The 16852-nt window shown below is 49.3% G+C and overlaps 1 protein-coding gene across 1 annotated transcript in view; it reads right to left on the bottom strand.

The window, feature by feature from the left end:
* EIF4G1 (eukaryotic translation initiation factor 4 gamma 1) overlaps positions 1-16852 on the bottom strand; it is a 135396-nt gene that overhangs the window by 28785 nt on the left and 89759 nt on the right. The window contains exons 10-13 of the mRNA XM_078869511.1: positions 12595-12779; positions 9891-10013; positions 7943-8069; positions 496-2181 (exon numbers count right to left, since the gene is read on the bottom strand). Coding sequence (XP_078725637.1) covers positions 496-2181; positions 7943-8069; positions 9891-10013; positions 12595-12779 — 2121 coding nt within the window. The remainder of the gene's footprint in view (positions 1-495; positions 2182-7942; positions 8070-9890; positions 10014-12594; positions 12780-16852) is intronic.

Here is a 16852-nt window from a genome sequence, read left to right as displayed (position 1 = left end):
GAAGTGGAAACATTAGTGGTCGCATGAAACCACGTGAAAGGTGAACCTACACTGGACTGGTGATATCTCAACAGTCCCAACACTGAAAGTGAAGAACAGCACACCTTGTCTGCATGCCGTTATATGGATGCACACAGCAGCATGATATTAAAATTTAAAATTAGCAAAAATGTCTTTGAACTTTCCCGCCAAGATGCACACTATTATGCAGCTGTTCTGGTCAATCGTGACACATCTTTGTAAATTTAACAAAGGGTTATAAAACAACCGCGAGACTCCCCAATGCTAAAATGCACATGCACCAGGTTACTCAATTTAAGGCTTAAACTATGCGAGAGTCAAATTTCATTGCCAATGGCATTGTTCAAGGCAAGTAGTCAATCTCAGGTTCACGGGATCAAAATGCAGCCCCCCACTACGCCACTGCCCTCACACGCACACTGGAAAGCAGCGGCGCATGTGCTGCGCAAGTACACACAAACAACGACCGCGTACCCTCCGAGACCGAGCCCACACCCTGGATACCATCAGTGGCAGTTGTCGCTGGACCGGGTGGGGAGGCCGGCTGCGCCGTGGGGATGTCCTCCACTTCCTCTTCCTCCACCTCCGGCTGCTCGGGGGCCTTTGGCTCCGCAGCCTTCGGCTCCGCAGCCTTCGGCTCCGCAGCCTTCGGCTCCGCAACCTTCGGCTCCGCAGCCTTCGGCTCCGCAACCTTCGGCTCCGCAGCCTTCGGCTCCGCAACCTTCGGCTCCGCAGCCTTCGGCTCCACGACAGGCGCCTCCACCTCCGCTGCCTCGGTCACCGTGGGAGTGGTGGCCTCCTTGGGGACCGGAGCCTCGGGCTTCTTCAAGTCCATGACGACCACGGGCGGTGGCAGCGGCTGCTGTTGCGGCTCCTGCTGCTGATGTTGCTCCTGCTCCGCAACCTCGGGTGGGGGCGGCGCCACAACCGCCGCCGCGGGAGAGGGGGCGGCAGCAACGGTGGCTGGGGAAACGGCCTTAACAGCGGGGCTGGCAACAGCGACGGGAAGCTGGGCCTGTGGCGTCGGTTGAGCCTGCGAGGCAGGTTGAGGCTGTTCTACAGGCAGTGGCTGCGGCGCAGCAACGGCCGCGGCTTTCGTGGGTGCGACCGGCTGAGCCTGCGCAATGGCCTTTGCCTGAGCAGCAGGCTTGTCTATCGCTTCAGGCGCCACCTCTGTGGGCGCGGAGATGTCCGTGTCCTTCTCGTTCAGGGGGGCGGCAGTAATGGCAGGGGCGACGGCTGGCGCGGCTGGCTCGGGGGCGGTGGCGATGACGATGGGCGCCGCAACAGCGGGGGGGGCGGGGGGTGCCGCGGGCTCCTTTTCCTGGACGGCCGGAGGCGGCACCTCCACCACGATTTCCTCCACGGCCGGCAGGGCCGGGACCATAGGCTCCACCGTTGCCACCTCCACTGCCGCCACCACCGCCAATGCAGCGGGCGCGGGCAGCGCTGCCAACGTGGCGGTCACGGGCGGCGCCACTTCCACGTGGGCAGCGGGGACAAGGGGCACCGTGCCATTGGCCGTCTGCTCCAGGGGCGGAGATGGCTCGGCCTCGGGCTCTGGGTCCGACTCCGGTGTGACCGCCACAGCCTCTGGCTGAGCAGTCACCAGTGCGGGCGGCGGATTCTGCAACTGCTGCTGTTGCAACTGCTGCTGATGCTGCTGCTGCTGTTGCAGTTGCTGCTGTTGCAGTTGCTGCTGTTGCAGTTGCTGCTGTTGCAGTTGCTGCTGTTGCAATGCAAGTTGCTGCTGCAGCTGCTGTTGTGGTGGCTGCTGTTGTGGTGGCTGCTGCTGCGGCATCTGTTGAAGCTGCTGCTGCTGCTGCAGCTGCTGCAGCTGCTGTTGCTGCAGCTGCTGCAGCTGCTGTTGCTGCAGCTGCTGTTGCTGCAGCTGCGGCGGCTGCTGCTGCTGCGGCTGCTGCTGCTGCTGCGGCTGCTGCTGCTGCAGATGCAGCTGCTGCGGCTGCTGCTGCAGCGGTTGCTGAGGCTGCGGTTGCTGAGGCTGCGGCTGCTGAGGCTGCTGCTGAGGCTGCTGAGGTTTGATGTCTTGCTGGACATCGGGTGCGTGTTGGTCAGAGCCGGTGAGAGCCGGCGGAGGAGTCGGGTCCGGAGGAGGGGGTTTGATCGTTGTCACAGCCGCAGACAGCCGCGGCTTTCCCTCTGTTGCACAAACAAGCGATGACATACATATATACACACAGGCATTGTTACAAAGCAGACAACGCGTTTGTTTAAGAAAAAAAGATACCTGTATCCTTCCTAACTTTATTCCAACCGTACGACCAGCATTATGGCACAAGGCAAATTTAATCCTTTGGGTCTCTTGCCAAACACCGGGTCCCAGTACGTTAAGAGAGAACAGCTTCACAGGAGGTGCAACACTGAAACTCCTTCAAGTGTCCTCTTTCGTCCATGTTTACGGGTGGCGTACTTTCCAACACACACTGCAGTAAACACGTTCATTACATGGCAGTCCATGTGAAACTTAGTTGTCAGGGCTGATATTTTAGCAAAAGTACTTGGGGAAAAATTCAAGTTTTTTTGTTTGTGTGCTGGCAGTCGTAACCGGCAGCGAGATTTAACCCGATGGAAAATAATACAAAACAAAATACAAAGATCTCCCGTATACCATTTAGCAGACTTAAGGCAATTGCTGTGAGCGAGCACCTATGAAGGCCACCACAGTACACAAGAGGGGGTGGTGGGTGACCAGCACCACGTCCGACCCCCTTTGTCTCCCCAATGGCGATGTTTACACATGGCACAGGGTATTCAATCGAAGTTGAGTTGACCTCGGGAGGTACAGGACCAGTTGAGATAATCGTCACTGGTGTTGGCCGTGAGCGGGACTCGAACTTCGCCACGCCCAAAGTGCACCAGCTCCCCACTGGAATAGTATTACACCCTCTCCTGGACATCCGCACAAGTGGAATAGTATTACACCCTCTCCTGGACATCCGCACAAGTGGAATAGTATTACACCCTCTCCTTGACATCCGCACAAGTGGAATAGTATTACACCCTGTAGTGTTCTGGTCTAACACTGGTGAGACAAGGCCATAAAGAAGGCCGTCTCTGGTGTAGGCCAATCAGTCTTAAATGCATATAATATCAGAACATGTTTGCTTGCATATTTTTCCAAAAGTATGTGGTTAATGCAGACTGAATGCCTTGCTAATGGTATCTAGTTAGTGTTTGAACATCTTAACATCTGTTTCATTGCCAGAAAGGGTAAAACTTATTGTTACTTTTCGACATTATTGATGCTGGCAAAAGGGTCCCATAGACACCCTCTCCTTTACAGCCACACGACTGCAGATTTGATTTTTTTCAAGTAACCAGAACACAGCCTATCAGGAAGAATACGAACCAGACAAGGCAGGTGAATCCAGGTGAAGCTGGAAGACTTTCATGTTTGTATGAGGCGAACACACAATGCAAGCGTTACTGCCGTCACGGTTAACAAGCCGTGCACACCTTTACACCCGATAATCAGGCGAACCCGTGAGCAACAAGTTGACATTGTATTGGCACGCACGATATAATTAACCCAGATTATCACGCATTTTGGATGATCGTTTTCCATATTTTCAAACCGTCCAAATTCCTATGCTAAAAAATCTCGGCGTTCACCGCGTCACCGGGAAACGATGCTCGCGAGTTCGTCATCGCAGACTCCTCACGGACTGGAAAACGCTGCCGTGAGCAGAAAAGCAGCATCCTCTTGAACATGCGTGCAGGCGTCTCCATGATCATGGACTCAGCGGTGAGACACATCAAATCGGCTTCACGTCAGGTGATTTTGCGTTTTGTACAGCTCTGGTTATGGCCACCAGCACATGAGCCCAGGCTGGAGCCTACTCTAAACCCCGCAGGCTCAGCAATAAGACGTGGGGGGGGGGCAGTGGCTTCCGATCAGCCTTTCAAAAAGCCACGTGTGAGCTCAGGAGAAAGTGTGGGGTAAGGATGCAGCCGTAGGGAAGATTACACGAAGTTAGTCTTCAGTAAGTGTGCAGACAATGCAGCTAAAAATGCAGCAACACTGCTTCTGTCATTACGAAACTCAAGAGGGCAGAGCAAGGCAAGTAATGCGCCGCGTGCTTGTTTGTAATGGTCGGACGTGCCTTTAACAGCACTTACTTTACAATTTACTTCAGCAGCAAGTTTATAAGAGCGTGAAAGAAAAACTCCTTGCTCTCGCCTAGAAAACTTAAACACTAAATAAAAATGTAGGTGGCAGGGTCACATGTGCGATGGGGTAGGTGGGAGGGGGGCGTAGAATCCCACCTAACCAACATCGCCGGTACATTATTAAAATGCCGAGCTCTCTGGGTGCTGGTCGTATGCCGGGCAGTTGCCGACATGCAGCAACCACCGTATGAGGAACAGTACACTTTAATCTTAAACGTAGGCTCTGATGGCCATTATTGATTCATAATTAGTATGTACCTACATAATTTAACCCAAAAAGCAACTGAATGTATACTTTATCCAATTAAGCCAAATTGATGTTTTCAGCAGAAAATGTTCTGCTGGCATCGTGTCTCACGGAGCTGTGGGTTTTCGCAGGTTGTTTAGAAACTTTTCTGCAATGGACTCCGTGAGCTTTGTGATCAAGATTCTCTTTTGTGATGGGGCCTCTGACTTGATTCTACATGCACGATGGGCTCACAACGATCGCAAGATCACCACAGCATTTTTATTCGAAACATTAATCCTGCTTCAATTGCCCTGGTCAGAAAAAGATTAAGGCCTAAGGCACAATTGAGAATATCAAGCCGTTTATTTATTTATTTTGCATTAACTTTATGCCAACTAAACTGCCAGACTGAAATCTATGAGCAGCAACCGTTGCTACATTTAGTGCCACGATGTATAAAACCTTGTCATAATACAGATTATCCCCCCCCCCAGCACTCACAGATTCATCTTTGTTTCCCATGGCATTTAATTATCGTTTTCAAAGCAGTCCTTCTCATGTAACGAGAGTGGCCATTGCTGATTTTTAAATCACATTGTTAAAACATACTCTACAACAACTCGTATCACTATCGGAATGGATCGTTTACGAGTTGTCACTCAACCACGCCTGGTATACCACCCGGAGGTTCCAACCCAACCCTGACGCCTGTTAATTTGGAGTTTGCATGCCCTCCCCGTGGTTGCGTGGATTTTTTCTCCGGGTTCTCCGGATTTTCCCTCCACATTTTGAAACATGCATTGAGATTATTTAGATTATTTTGGTGCTATAAATGTCCAAATGATGGGCCGCTTTGTTGAGGCATCATTTGTGGCTAGGTGGCTTCTGAAAAATAAGTGAATATCTCAGTGGGCTGTGCCTGGTAGGATGGGGATGGTTTAGTTGTATTTGTGTGTGTTTGGGTGATTTGTTTACCTTTATTGTACTTTGCACTACTGTCGTGTTTTTGTACTATTGTGACGTTCTTATCCGCCTCTACTGGACATCTGTGAAAAAGCGCTTATAGCTCATCAGATTCCTAGAGTATTTATAAATATTCTGATGCTGATGCAAACAAAATCCAAATTAAGCTCTTGCACTGGCAGAGAGATGCTGCGTTGATGGCGACATGAGCTACATGCGCTCTAGGGAACATTTCTCTCCTCGGACTACCGTCGTCTGCAAGGTGACGTGGCCAAGGCGCCATCGCTTTCTCAAGCCGTAATGCCAATGGCGTCCGACGGACGGTGACACCGAACGCCACAAGAACAGGGATCAGTGATCACGTGTCTAACAACTCGGCGTGCCCTTGATGAGAACGAATGGAATGAGCAAACCTCTGTGGCGGCCAAAGCCAGACCCCTGGGTGTGGACAGCATAAGAATGCAATTGACTTCAATTTATGCATCCATTGCTACCCAATTACGAATGGTGAGCAACTACAATTAATGACCATTGTGCCAAGCATTTAACGGCAGTCATTCATTTTCACACAATTCTAAACTCGGATTCTAAATGTTGTGGCGTGGCTCTCCAACACACCGGCGTGCTGTACTCATGACGAATTGTCACGTTCTGTTTACGTGACAACCCTGACTAGTTGGTTGTCGGGTGGTGGTGGGTTTAACGACACATTTATATATTTACGCGATCTAACACAAAAAAACATCTACAGTAAAACCTTGGATTGCGATTAACTTGGTCTGCGAGTGTTTTGCAAGAGCAATTAATTTTAACTTGATAAACGAGCGATGTCTTGCAATACGAGCAGTACGTACAGTATACGCTTTGTCTGCCGAGCGTCACGTGATCACAACTGAGCCAATGGTTATTCTCTCTCGCTGCGAAATTGTGAGTAATCGTCTCCCATGCTCGGTCTCAGTCAGCGTGCCTCACTCGTATAGTCAACATCCGTGCGAGCGTACACGGTTTACTATAGCGTTGTGACTACGAGTGTGTGCGTAAAGCATTTTTTTATTTTGTGTCCAAGTGTAGTGACTGTTCTTTAGTAACTATACTGCAAGTGAAAGTAGTCCTACACAATAACCCTCCTCTCTCTCGTCTCCCTCACACCAGCCACGATTCAATTTAATTAATAAATGTGATTACTTTATATTAAATAAAAATAATAAAAATATAAGGTATTTTGTATTAATAATTTGTATATGAATACAGTATTTTTGGGTTGTGGAACGAATCATCCGAGTTTCCATTATATATACGAGTGCTTTGGATTACAAACACATTTCCGGAACAAATTATGCTCGCAATCCAAGGTTTTACTGTATTACAAATTCTAACTTGTGATACATGGGAGGCTCAGCAAAGTTCGCTGTCGGCCAGCAACGGCTCGTGTCCACCGAGATGACCCGATGATGTAGGCGTCACCGGTGAGCAACGCTACGTGGCACTACGCAACTCAACGCGAGGCCCCCATGTTTATTACCAGCGTGGGTTCACATTGGTGAGCGATGCGCAAATCTCCAGCCACCTTTGCCAGTCATTCATGTCCTGCGCTATAGTTTGCCTTTCGCAATGCCAATACAATCTCATTCAAAACGGATATGCAAATGTAAAAATCTATGATCACGCGATAGATTGTGTAGACCACCAGCAACGGTAACATATATCCAACAGAACACCAAACCATATCCATGTTATAAATTGTCCTCATCTGGTTCTAAAGTATGTGCTCGAAATAAACTAAACTTTAAACTATTTTTTATTTTACCAGGTGAAGCCCACCGAGCTGCATAGCCCTTTTTCAGAAGCGACCTGGCCAAAAATGATAGCCCAATTAAGTGGCTTATCGTGTGGAAATGTATAGCAGCCAAGTAATCTAAATTATTCCAGATCAAATGAATGGCATTTTTTTCAAAAGCACCCAAAGTAAAAGCACGTTAAGCTCAACACGTCACTGTAAGCGGTCTCCACACTTCACTCACTATGACCACCAGTGAACGGTCTGCACCATTAATGGTTAGTGGTGGAGACCATTAACTGATATTTAATTAATACCAATTACAGCCTCTTGACCACTTAAAGACTGCCTTTATCAAGAGAAAAACCAGGCTGAATGCTGGAGGGGATTAGTATTTTTCACGTTTGCCCAAATATAAGTTGGCATATCCAAGCAAAGGAAAATATGTGCCTGCAAATAGCATGTCAAAAAGCAATACGAAGATTGCTTTGGCGAGTAAGAATGCACGGACCTCAAACTGGAAATATGGCACTAATTGATGTGGCACGTGGTGCTAAATATTGAAGTGTTGGGTGAGTCCGTCCTGTTTTGTTTCATTGCTATATTCGGACTCCCTTCTGCAATCGTATCTTACGGACGCCGACACCACTAATTAAACCCCTCCCCCCTCATTGTACGCAGAACGGGTTAACTCGTTGGGGTAAACCGTGGCTGACGTTCGGCGTGACGAGATGAGCGTTTGTGTCGCAACGCAGACGTACCTGGGCGGGCCGGTGGCCCCATGGGGTGCGGCAGGGTGCTCTCCCCGTTGCTCTGCGGCGGCGCCAGCAGCAGGGGCTGTGGCTTGAGGTAAAAGAGGTGAGGAGGAGCGGGGTGAGCGTAAACAAACTGCCTCCAACCAAACCGCCGGCAAGCAACAAAAAGCACCGCCAAACACGGGCACGTAAAAAGCCACGATGGCAACGGAACCAAAGCAAGTCGGGGGGGGGGGGGGTAGAGAGGAGAGAGAGGGGAGAGAGTAGAGAAAGAGGAGAGAGATAGGAAAGGGGAGGAGAGAGGAAACGGCAACAAAAACGTAACAGGGAAATCATAGAAAGGAAAAAAATAGCCAATGATGCGTTGTCAGATTCGTTAAGAGTTTTGTTACAAATTATAGGTCGTCAATGGGGAGAAAAAAAACGAACAATGGAAACAATAAAGAGAAAGAAGAGGCGGTAGAATTCAACATAACGAAATGTCATGAATCGAAATTAATCGTAAGGGAGATGTGTTGTGCAGATGAGATGCAAGAGAGAACAAGACGGGACAACATTAACTACGAAGATTTTGAAGCAAAGAACATGACGTGAGCTGCTAGTATAGAGCTACCAGATCGCTACAAAGAGCAGCACACACGAAGCAGCGCTACTCGGTACACAGCCAGGCGCATTCACGGCTCACTGAGCCAAATTCAACAAGCGCATACATCAACAACGACGAGGCTGTTTTTCGATAAGCATGACGGAACGTCCACATAAAGACACATCATCCTCCTCCTCTTCCTCACCCTCCTCCTGCCTGTGGGATTCTGACAGTAGAGCCCTGCGCCCATCTCATGGCCAGCGACTGCGGCTGCTGGGGCATGCGTAGGAAGTAAAGATGAACTAAGTATGTATGTATATTGGAAGGAGGTATGTTGAACTTCTTTTACGTAGACAACCGTGCTAATCAGACGTGCGGGAGAAGGACAGCAAACTAAACATAAAAAGGCATTCGAAAGAAATTCGTTTTCAATCTGGACAATTTAAAAGTGCATAGGTCCACTGGCTTTCTAAGGAAGACCACTCCAGGTGGCCGCAGAAGCGCATCCGGAAGCGCGCGATGCGGTGACCGTCTTTGTTCGATGGTTAGTCAAAAGCTGCCGCTGCTGCGAGGATGATCGGATTTAGCGTGATGGTTCAAGTGACCGGTGGACGGCAGAGTGGACGCGGAGAAACCGTTACTCGCCCACCCCAGCAGCCAACACGCCGTGACTGCCATGCTGCCACGTGCCAAATTCAGCAATCTCCGTTTTAAGAACGCATCGGTTAAAAAAAGGAGGCAACAGGTGATAAAATAATTGTGCCAACAACATTTAGTGATTCCGCCAAATGCATGACCGTAATCTATTCGCCTTTATTCGTCAGGTATTAAAACGTGCAACACGTCACGAACGCATTTTTCACTAATGCCTAAAATAATGCGACTCTCAACATCCAACCTCAAAAGGAGGGGGGCGAGGCGAAGCTAGCCGGGGATGCGGCACGTTGGCCACTCAACCGTGGCACACGTTGAAAAACATTGTAAGAACTCATTGGTGAACCTGCAACAGCATGGTGCAGTAAATGGTAACCAAGCCTTTCCCTTTTCTCTAACGCGACGAATTATATTTCAAGGCACTAAGTGTAGCTGGAGATATGAATCAAGGCTGAATAATGCAGGGTAGCGGTACTGTGTCAGGACAGTGAGAGATATGGGAGCGTGGACATTTGTGTTGTGCTGCAATGTGTGGGGTACACGGTGAAATGTTGTGTGCAGCATTGTTTTGTATGCCGGTTTGTTTTGATCCGTGTGCATGATGCAGTACCTGTGACGGTGTAGGTGGTGTGTGTGTGCATGCTGTGATCTGTGTGTGGGTACCTGTGGCGGTGTAGATGGTGTGTGTGCATGCTGTGACCTGTGTGGGGGTACCTGTGGCGGTGTAGGTGTCGAGCTGGACCGAGACGGAGGGGTAGAGTTACGCGTGGTTCCGCCCCCGGACATGATTTCTTCCGTTATATCTTTGCCCCCTTGCGTTGGATCTCTGATTCGAATCTATAGAAAAATGCAACAACTACATCAGCTACTGGCTCACAGCTGCGTTCACACAACTGCAGAGATGAAGCTTCATCAACGGGCGCTCACACACCAAATGCCCCAGCACAGATTAAAAAAAAGGGCTGCCCCCCCACCACCCACTCTGCGGGTGCGTCCCCACCGAATTAACGCAAATTGTGTGGCACTGCGAGCATTACATCCTGCACGGCTGGTACAGTCACTGGATGGGGCTGGTTTACAGCCAGTCCTTCTAACAAAGCCACACCACACGAGAACCAACAACCACCCCCCACATCAATCAGAGCAACTCCTCGACCTCCCTCTGCATTCCCTGCAACCCACCCAGAAAATAGCGCCCCAAGGAATGCAACTCTCGCCCTCCCCCTCCCCCCAACTGTCGCAACTCAATGCTGCGTTTCAACCGCGACAGCACGCGGGCCCGCTCATCATCGCACTGTAAATCCTGCCTGCGGCATTCCTTTTTCGGCATGGCATTCCTAACCAAGCACCTCGTTTAATCCAAATTCCCAATAAGTTAATGGGCATGCGAACATTGCCGCGTTCCACGCGTAAATGTGCGCGTGCACATCATTACAACCGTACTCGTGCCATCTACACGCGCCCCCGTGCCAATGGGCGCCTGGCACTCACATGCTTTATAACTGGCACTACTACCCCATCATAACATGACGTGACCATCTGTCGCACAGTAACGCAAGATTACTTTGGGCTATGTCGTAATTAAGATCACACGAATCAACACGTTTCTGATGATAAAATACTCGTGATTTAGAGAGAACATCACCCCTTCCTTCATTTAACCCAAGACAATCGCATGCGTGGCGTAAAAACACCATACTTTCCCGAGGACATATCAAGCATTCATACAAACACTCGAACAGTAAATGGCAATAGCAGAAAGACGCGGATTCTTTCCAACCTCACAAACCGCTGTACAATGCGTTAAGGCCGTTCTAATTACCGTGACGCGAGGCCTACATTTACACGTTAAGAGTACGCCGGTTGTTTGGCGTGACAAACATTACAGGTAACAAGGCCATCACTCGGGGGCCAATTGCCAATTTAATCCCGGCACGACGCAGGCAGGGGACCACCACTTTGATGTCGTGAGCATGACGGCGCTTTTAGTTGCGAGCGCGCAGGCAAACACAGCCTCCCCCACAGCGGAGTTGCGGAACCCAGGACGATGATCAGTGGGAACATGCCTCCATCCAGACCAATCACCGTTAACAAGCCTCAAGCTGGCCCGAAAAAATTACAGTTTAATACGAATTCTACTGTATGGCTGGCTGTTCCCAACAGTGGGAGCGTTCAAGGCAGCACGAGCAATTTCGGAAGTTGAAAGCCCTTGCTGGGTTGACGAAGCCGAGTGCCCCCACTGTTCACTCCCGTGGGCTCCAAGAGCCGAGTGGAGACGTAACGTTGTCCTGGCTCCAAGTTTGCCATTAATTTCGTTATGGTAAATATATTTTGGTCTTTTTTTTCTTTCAACCTACCAATTCCTCCACAATTGCACATGCTTGGAATGTGGACGAGCGACAAGAATGGCCTCCAGTTGAGTGACCCCCCCACCCCCCCCCCTTAAGTGAGAGCACCGCAAATGTCTCGCAATCCCTGCGGACAGCGAGGCTGCAAAACTACTTCGGATTGTCTACATCCATTGGGAAATCGCCCAGCCACACGACGTCAATTGTAAAAATTAGATGGTCAAAAATATATTGAACACGCAAAGATTTGCAATGCATGTGCAAAAGTTCTCAAAACTTACCCAGACCACCACAGCTCAAAACAACTTGAAGTGGTGGGGCGCATTGTCTGAGGCTGCCTCAACTCAAAGAGTTGCAAACATGTGGCTGTCCCAACAAGCAGCAATTAAACCAATGGAGACCAGTTTCACCCTCATTAGGCCGCACCAGTGCAGTAGTCATCCATGTAAAACTATAAACTATTTTTATTTTATCAGTTAAGGCCCCACTGAGCTATGCAGCAATGTGTCAGAAGCGACCTGGCTACAATTGATAATTCAACGAAGTGACTTATCACGTGGAAATGTATAGCAGCCAAATACTCTTAGGGCATGTTTCTAAATGTGGAGGGGAAAAACCGGAGGACACGGAGAAAAATCCACACGACCAGAGGGAGAACATGCAAACTCCAAATATTCAAGCGTCAGGGTCAGGATGACACTCATGACCTCCTGTATACCAGGTGTTATATGCCTCTGGGAGTCCCGTACAAGACTTACCTTTCCACTCCGGGACCCATTAGCTTGCCTAAAAGGCAACAATTGTGTAAGTTCCACGTTCCAATGGAGGCGGAGAGTCTCTTTCATAATTCGAAAAAAGACTGTTAAAGGATATTTTATAGACCCCAAAGGGATGATGGGCTGGTGTCAACCCCCCCCAAAACCTTGCGATTGCAGGGCAGCTCGCTTCAGCGCTGGCGCACTTGGCCAGAATGTGAAGTAGTGAAAGGGCCCAACGTGTACATGGCACCCGACTCCCAAACAGAGACCTACGCGACGTGCCCCGGCGATCCGAATGCGTGACGTCTGTACCTGCTTTCTCTCCCGCTTCATCTGCGATGCCATGGCATTTTGCTGCTGCTGTTGTTGCTGCTGCTGTTGCTGCTGCTGTTGCTGCTGCTGTTGCTGCTGCGCGTGGGAGATGGGCACAAAGGGCGGCTGCTGCAGACTATAGGGCGGCACGGCCTGCGCGGCCGCTCCGGAGTAGAATGTGTTGCCTGCACAGCCAGAAACACACGCACGCACACAGGAGCGCGCACACACGGGCAGGAGGAGAACGGTCAGTGAGTGCGCCGAAGGGCTCCTCTCAAGAAGAGGAACTACACAATGACACCGGTCTGTCACAGAACTGGACAGCAAGGGTGGCAGTACAGTACGGTAAGAAATTACAGTATGGGATTCTTTGGTTTAGTATGGTATGATCTTACGCTAAGATACTTTTTTATCAGGTACGGTAAGTATGCAATTTTTTCATATCCTTGTCGTACAAACAAAGGTGATCAATTATTTACAAGCTAAAGCTTCTGAAATTCTGATATTCTCCTCTCGTCTTTAATTAACACATCAGTTATCAAAAACTAAAACCCTCAGGCAAGATTCCTTTTCAAACTTCGACTTACCATTGATAGCCAATTGGATCATTGCATGGTGAAAGCATGACAGAGTGAAATGCCTTAGAGAAGGTGTCTTCATTCAGCAGCAGATGAATTAATGGGCAGTGGTGATTTACATTATTTGAACTTGTGACTGGTTTTAAGGTGACCTTGCTCAACTGTTTGCCACTTTCTAAATTGCAAACGTTCCATAATCCATGCGTTCCTTTTCCCGTGTCTCAAGTGTAATATTCAAAGGCATATTACAGCGAGACACATGCCACAGCATGTGATACACACCACGCTGGTCAGCGCGTTGAGCTATGGATGCCAATCAGCCAACAGAAACTCTGATTAATGGCTGCTTCGCGACTCAAAAGTACTGTACCGACAAGCAAGCGAGTGGTTAAAACGACCCCGGTAAACACAAGCGTGACTCTCTACAGATTACATGTGCACAAGCACTAGGTCACAGTGCACTGGGGGTTTAAGTTCCACAACCGCAGGATGGAGCAACACGTCCGACCTCAAGTGAGCAACAACCAGTGGACAATAACACGGCAAACTGTGGGTAACCGAACACTTGCGTACAATTCCTACATTTCACAATTAAAAGTCACAGATTCCCATGCTCAACTGGGTAAAGACAGTGCTCTCATCTCCTGTTTACATCCCCAAGCCAGTGGTGAACATTTCACATTCCTATGATGGGGAGCAAGACTGTCCACAGGCACCGCCCTACTCAAACCATAAGGTGGTTCCTCTCACTTTATTAACCGCCTCTGGAAGATTGAGGGGATGGGTCCCCCCCCAACCAGGATTTGGACTCGAAACCTGACTGCAAGCCACTGAGCCACCCCCACTAAGGTTATACGTGGCGGGGGGGCGGCTTGAATAACGGATAAAAGTAAGGACGTTAACAAAGCACCCGATTAGCCATTGTTATGGTAAAGAAACAGGTCAAAGAAGTCAACCCGCATGTTTCCTACCCCCTCCTACATTACTCTCTCGAGCCCCCCCCCCTCACTCACCACCGGCCGCATTGCCACAATGCCTCACATTGGCATCAGCACGAGGCGCACAGCCCACAAGCCCCAGAGCGAGCGAGAGTGGTCGATGACTTCCACGTGCACAATGTGCACACAAACGCAACAAAATTCCAAGCATTCCACAAGGGGCACTGGGCAGTCAGAGCCACCCCACCCCCCAGAGCACAGTGGGGGAAGAGAAATCCACACAATGGGAGAACCACCATATAGGACAAATTCATAGGAATACAGGCACAAACCAAAAACAGCGCCACCCCATTTATGCAAACAGTGTATTCATTTTATTGAGATAGACAACAGCAGCAGCATGCTTCTTGTTTTAAATGCGTCGGAAGCATTGTTCCGTAACCGCTTTTGAATATGTCCTCAACTCAACTTTAGACAGACCTCATCAACAGTCCAACACAGCTTTGTCCGTGTATAAAAAATGATTTGTCCGCTTCAAAACCGGCGGTTAATTGTGGCGGCTATCAGATGCCCACATATGCCCTTCCATTAACTCAAATAGCCGCACCCAGCAGAGGCAGCCAGCAAGACCTGCTTCAACTCGACAGACAGGCGAGACAAGCAGCCATTTCAACTCCGGATTAATCCATGTCCCTGGCCGCCAACTCAAAGATCACTCGCCAGGCAGGAGGAATACTTTCACCGGCCTTATACGTGCTCTAATAAACCCTGAAAAGTTGTTTGTAGTGGGTAGTGGCCAACACAAAAGTTACATTTTCCTAGGGTTGCCAGTTCGTCTAAATCTGGCGAGCCCATGACTGGCCCCATCCATGCGTGTCACACGACGGCTTCGTTGACTCTAAATCATGAGTCAAGCCGCCTCCACGGAGTTTGCAAGATCAACTCTGCACGTGCTGTGGCATTTTGCAATAGCTTTTCCCTCAGATCTCCCATTGCAACATGGACGCCGGGCCCTCGGCTGGTTAGATATATACGCGTTTGCGCGATTCTAAAACACCGTAAGTACGGTGCACGATTCACACGTTCAGATGTAAGAATATTCGACACATTACAACTTTGCACAATATATCATCTTCAAGCCTCGACAACATCAGTGTTTTTATTGAGGATCCGCAGCCAGACTTATCCGACTAGTTTCGCCCTGCGCGCGTGCATGGCCAACACACTTCCACGCATACAGGCAAATAAATCCCAGAGTCAAAAGCAACCAACATTACCTTACTATACAAAAAATACCAAATCCATTAAATTTGGGCCTAGATGTTGAACTGTTCAACGTCAAAAGCGAGTTCTTAGTTGCGTATTTTGCGTGGTAGAATATCGCACATCAATGTACTGTACCGAGCATTCCGGCACGTGCCAGCACGAAACCAAAACAGCCAGTACAGTTACACAGTATTGTCTCGTTATTCACGAGGGATACGTTCAAGAGATGCTCGTGAATAGCAAATTTCGCAGATACTGGTCTACGAATATCGTACTCGCAACATCTGCAGACGCTTCTAAAGTTTAGAGAAGTTCTCTTTATCTCATCACTTTCTCTCTCATCATCAATTTCTCTCTCATCATCACTTTCTCTCTCATCATCACTTTCTCTCTCATCATCACTTTCGCTCAATGCAGTGGTCGTGTAAAGTTCCATATGTGATTCAAGAATAGACAAAATCGCGAACAGCAAATTCGTGAATAACGAGGCAATACTGTACCGACTTCCAGTTCATTTAACAGAGGGGCCAACGCGCAATAACGCAGCTGCTAAACGGCCTGGTTTGCCAGCCCCGTCGCCATTACGAAACCAGACCATTACGAAAGACCGATCTAGCCAGACGCCACCACCACCGTACTGGTTTTGTCCACATCCATGCTGACCGCCAAGTGTTTTCTTTTTTCAACTGCAGCAATAACAAGGCCAGAATGCAGCAGCAGGAATCCAGCAGCGAAGGCCGAGTGGGCGCATGCTTTGAAGCGGCTCAACACTTTGATGCGGCGAAGGCTACAAGACGAGGGCTCCGAAGGTCACTCGCTTCCCCCTACCCGCCCTCTTGCCACGTGGCGGACTGCATGCGATACACGCATGTTGCACACTTTATCGCCAAGCAATGTGTGCGGGTGTGCAAACTCTTTTGGCTCGCGTCAGCTCATCGATGTGTACCAGTGTGGAACACCAGGCTCAGTCTCAACACTACAGAGCACTGTGGGGGGCTCAAACCGCCAGGAAAAAGCTGACCCAAGATAAACAGTTCCTAAGATTAAGATAAGCAACTCCACCGATGTTCACGTTTATAAATGCTTCTAAATATTATAAACGACACAAACTGGGTATTTGCAACTGGGGGCGTATATATTTGGTGCCACATGCCACGGTGTGCAGCAGGGGGATATTCGTCTTCGGGAATGCAGACTTCATCGGCAAGTCGGCGGTGAAGTCGAGAGCGGCCGATGGGAAGAAGTGGAGAGAACTCATCCGTGGCCTTACGTCCCATAGGGGATGAATAGGAATAACCAACTCTTAGAGTGGCTGTTAACATTCATGTGGCCACCTTCTAAACAATCCCGAACCACTTTGAGCCACAACTGCCCTGTGTTGAGTGAATGCAAACGATGAGCCCAAGCACAGTTCGCCACAATTGACGCTGTCGCTTCGGTGGTAGTCATTTAGACGTAATTTTGGGTTGAAATTTA

The sequence above is a fragment of the Lampetra fluviatilis genome, chromosome 28 (assembly GCF_964198595.1).
Source record: "Lampetra fluviatilis chromosome 28, kcLamFluv1.1, whole genome shotgun sequence".
Classification (NCBI taxonomy): Eukaryota; Metazoa; Chordata; class Hyperoartia; order Petromyzontiformes; family Petromyzontidae; genus Lampetra; species Lampetra fluviatilis.
The sequence above is the reverse complement of the archived record's forward strand: the minus strand, read 5'-3'. Positions and strand labels throughout refer to the sequence as shown.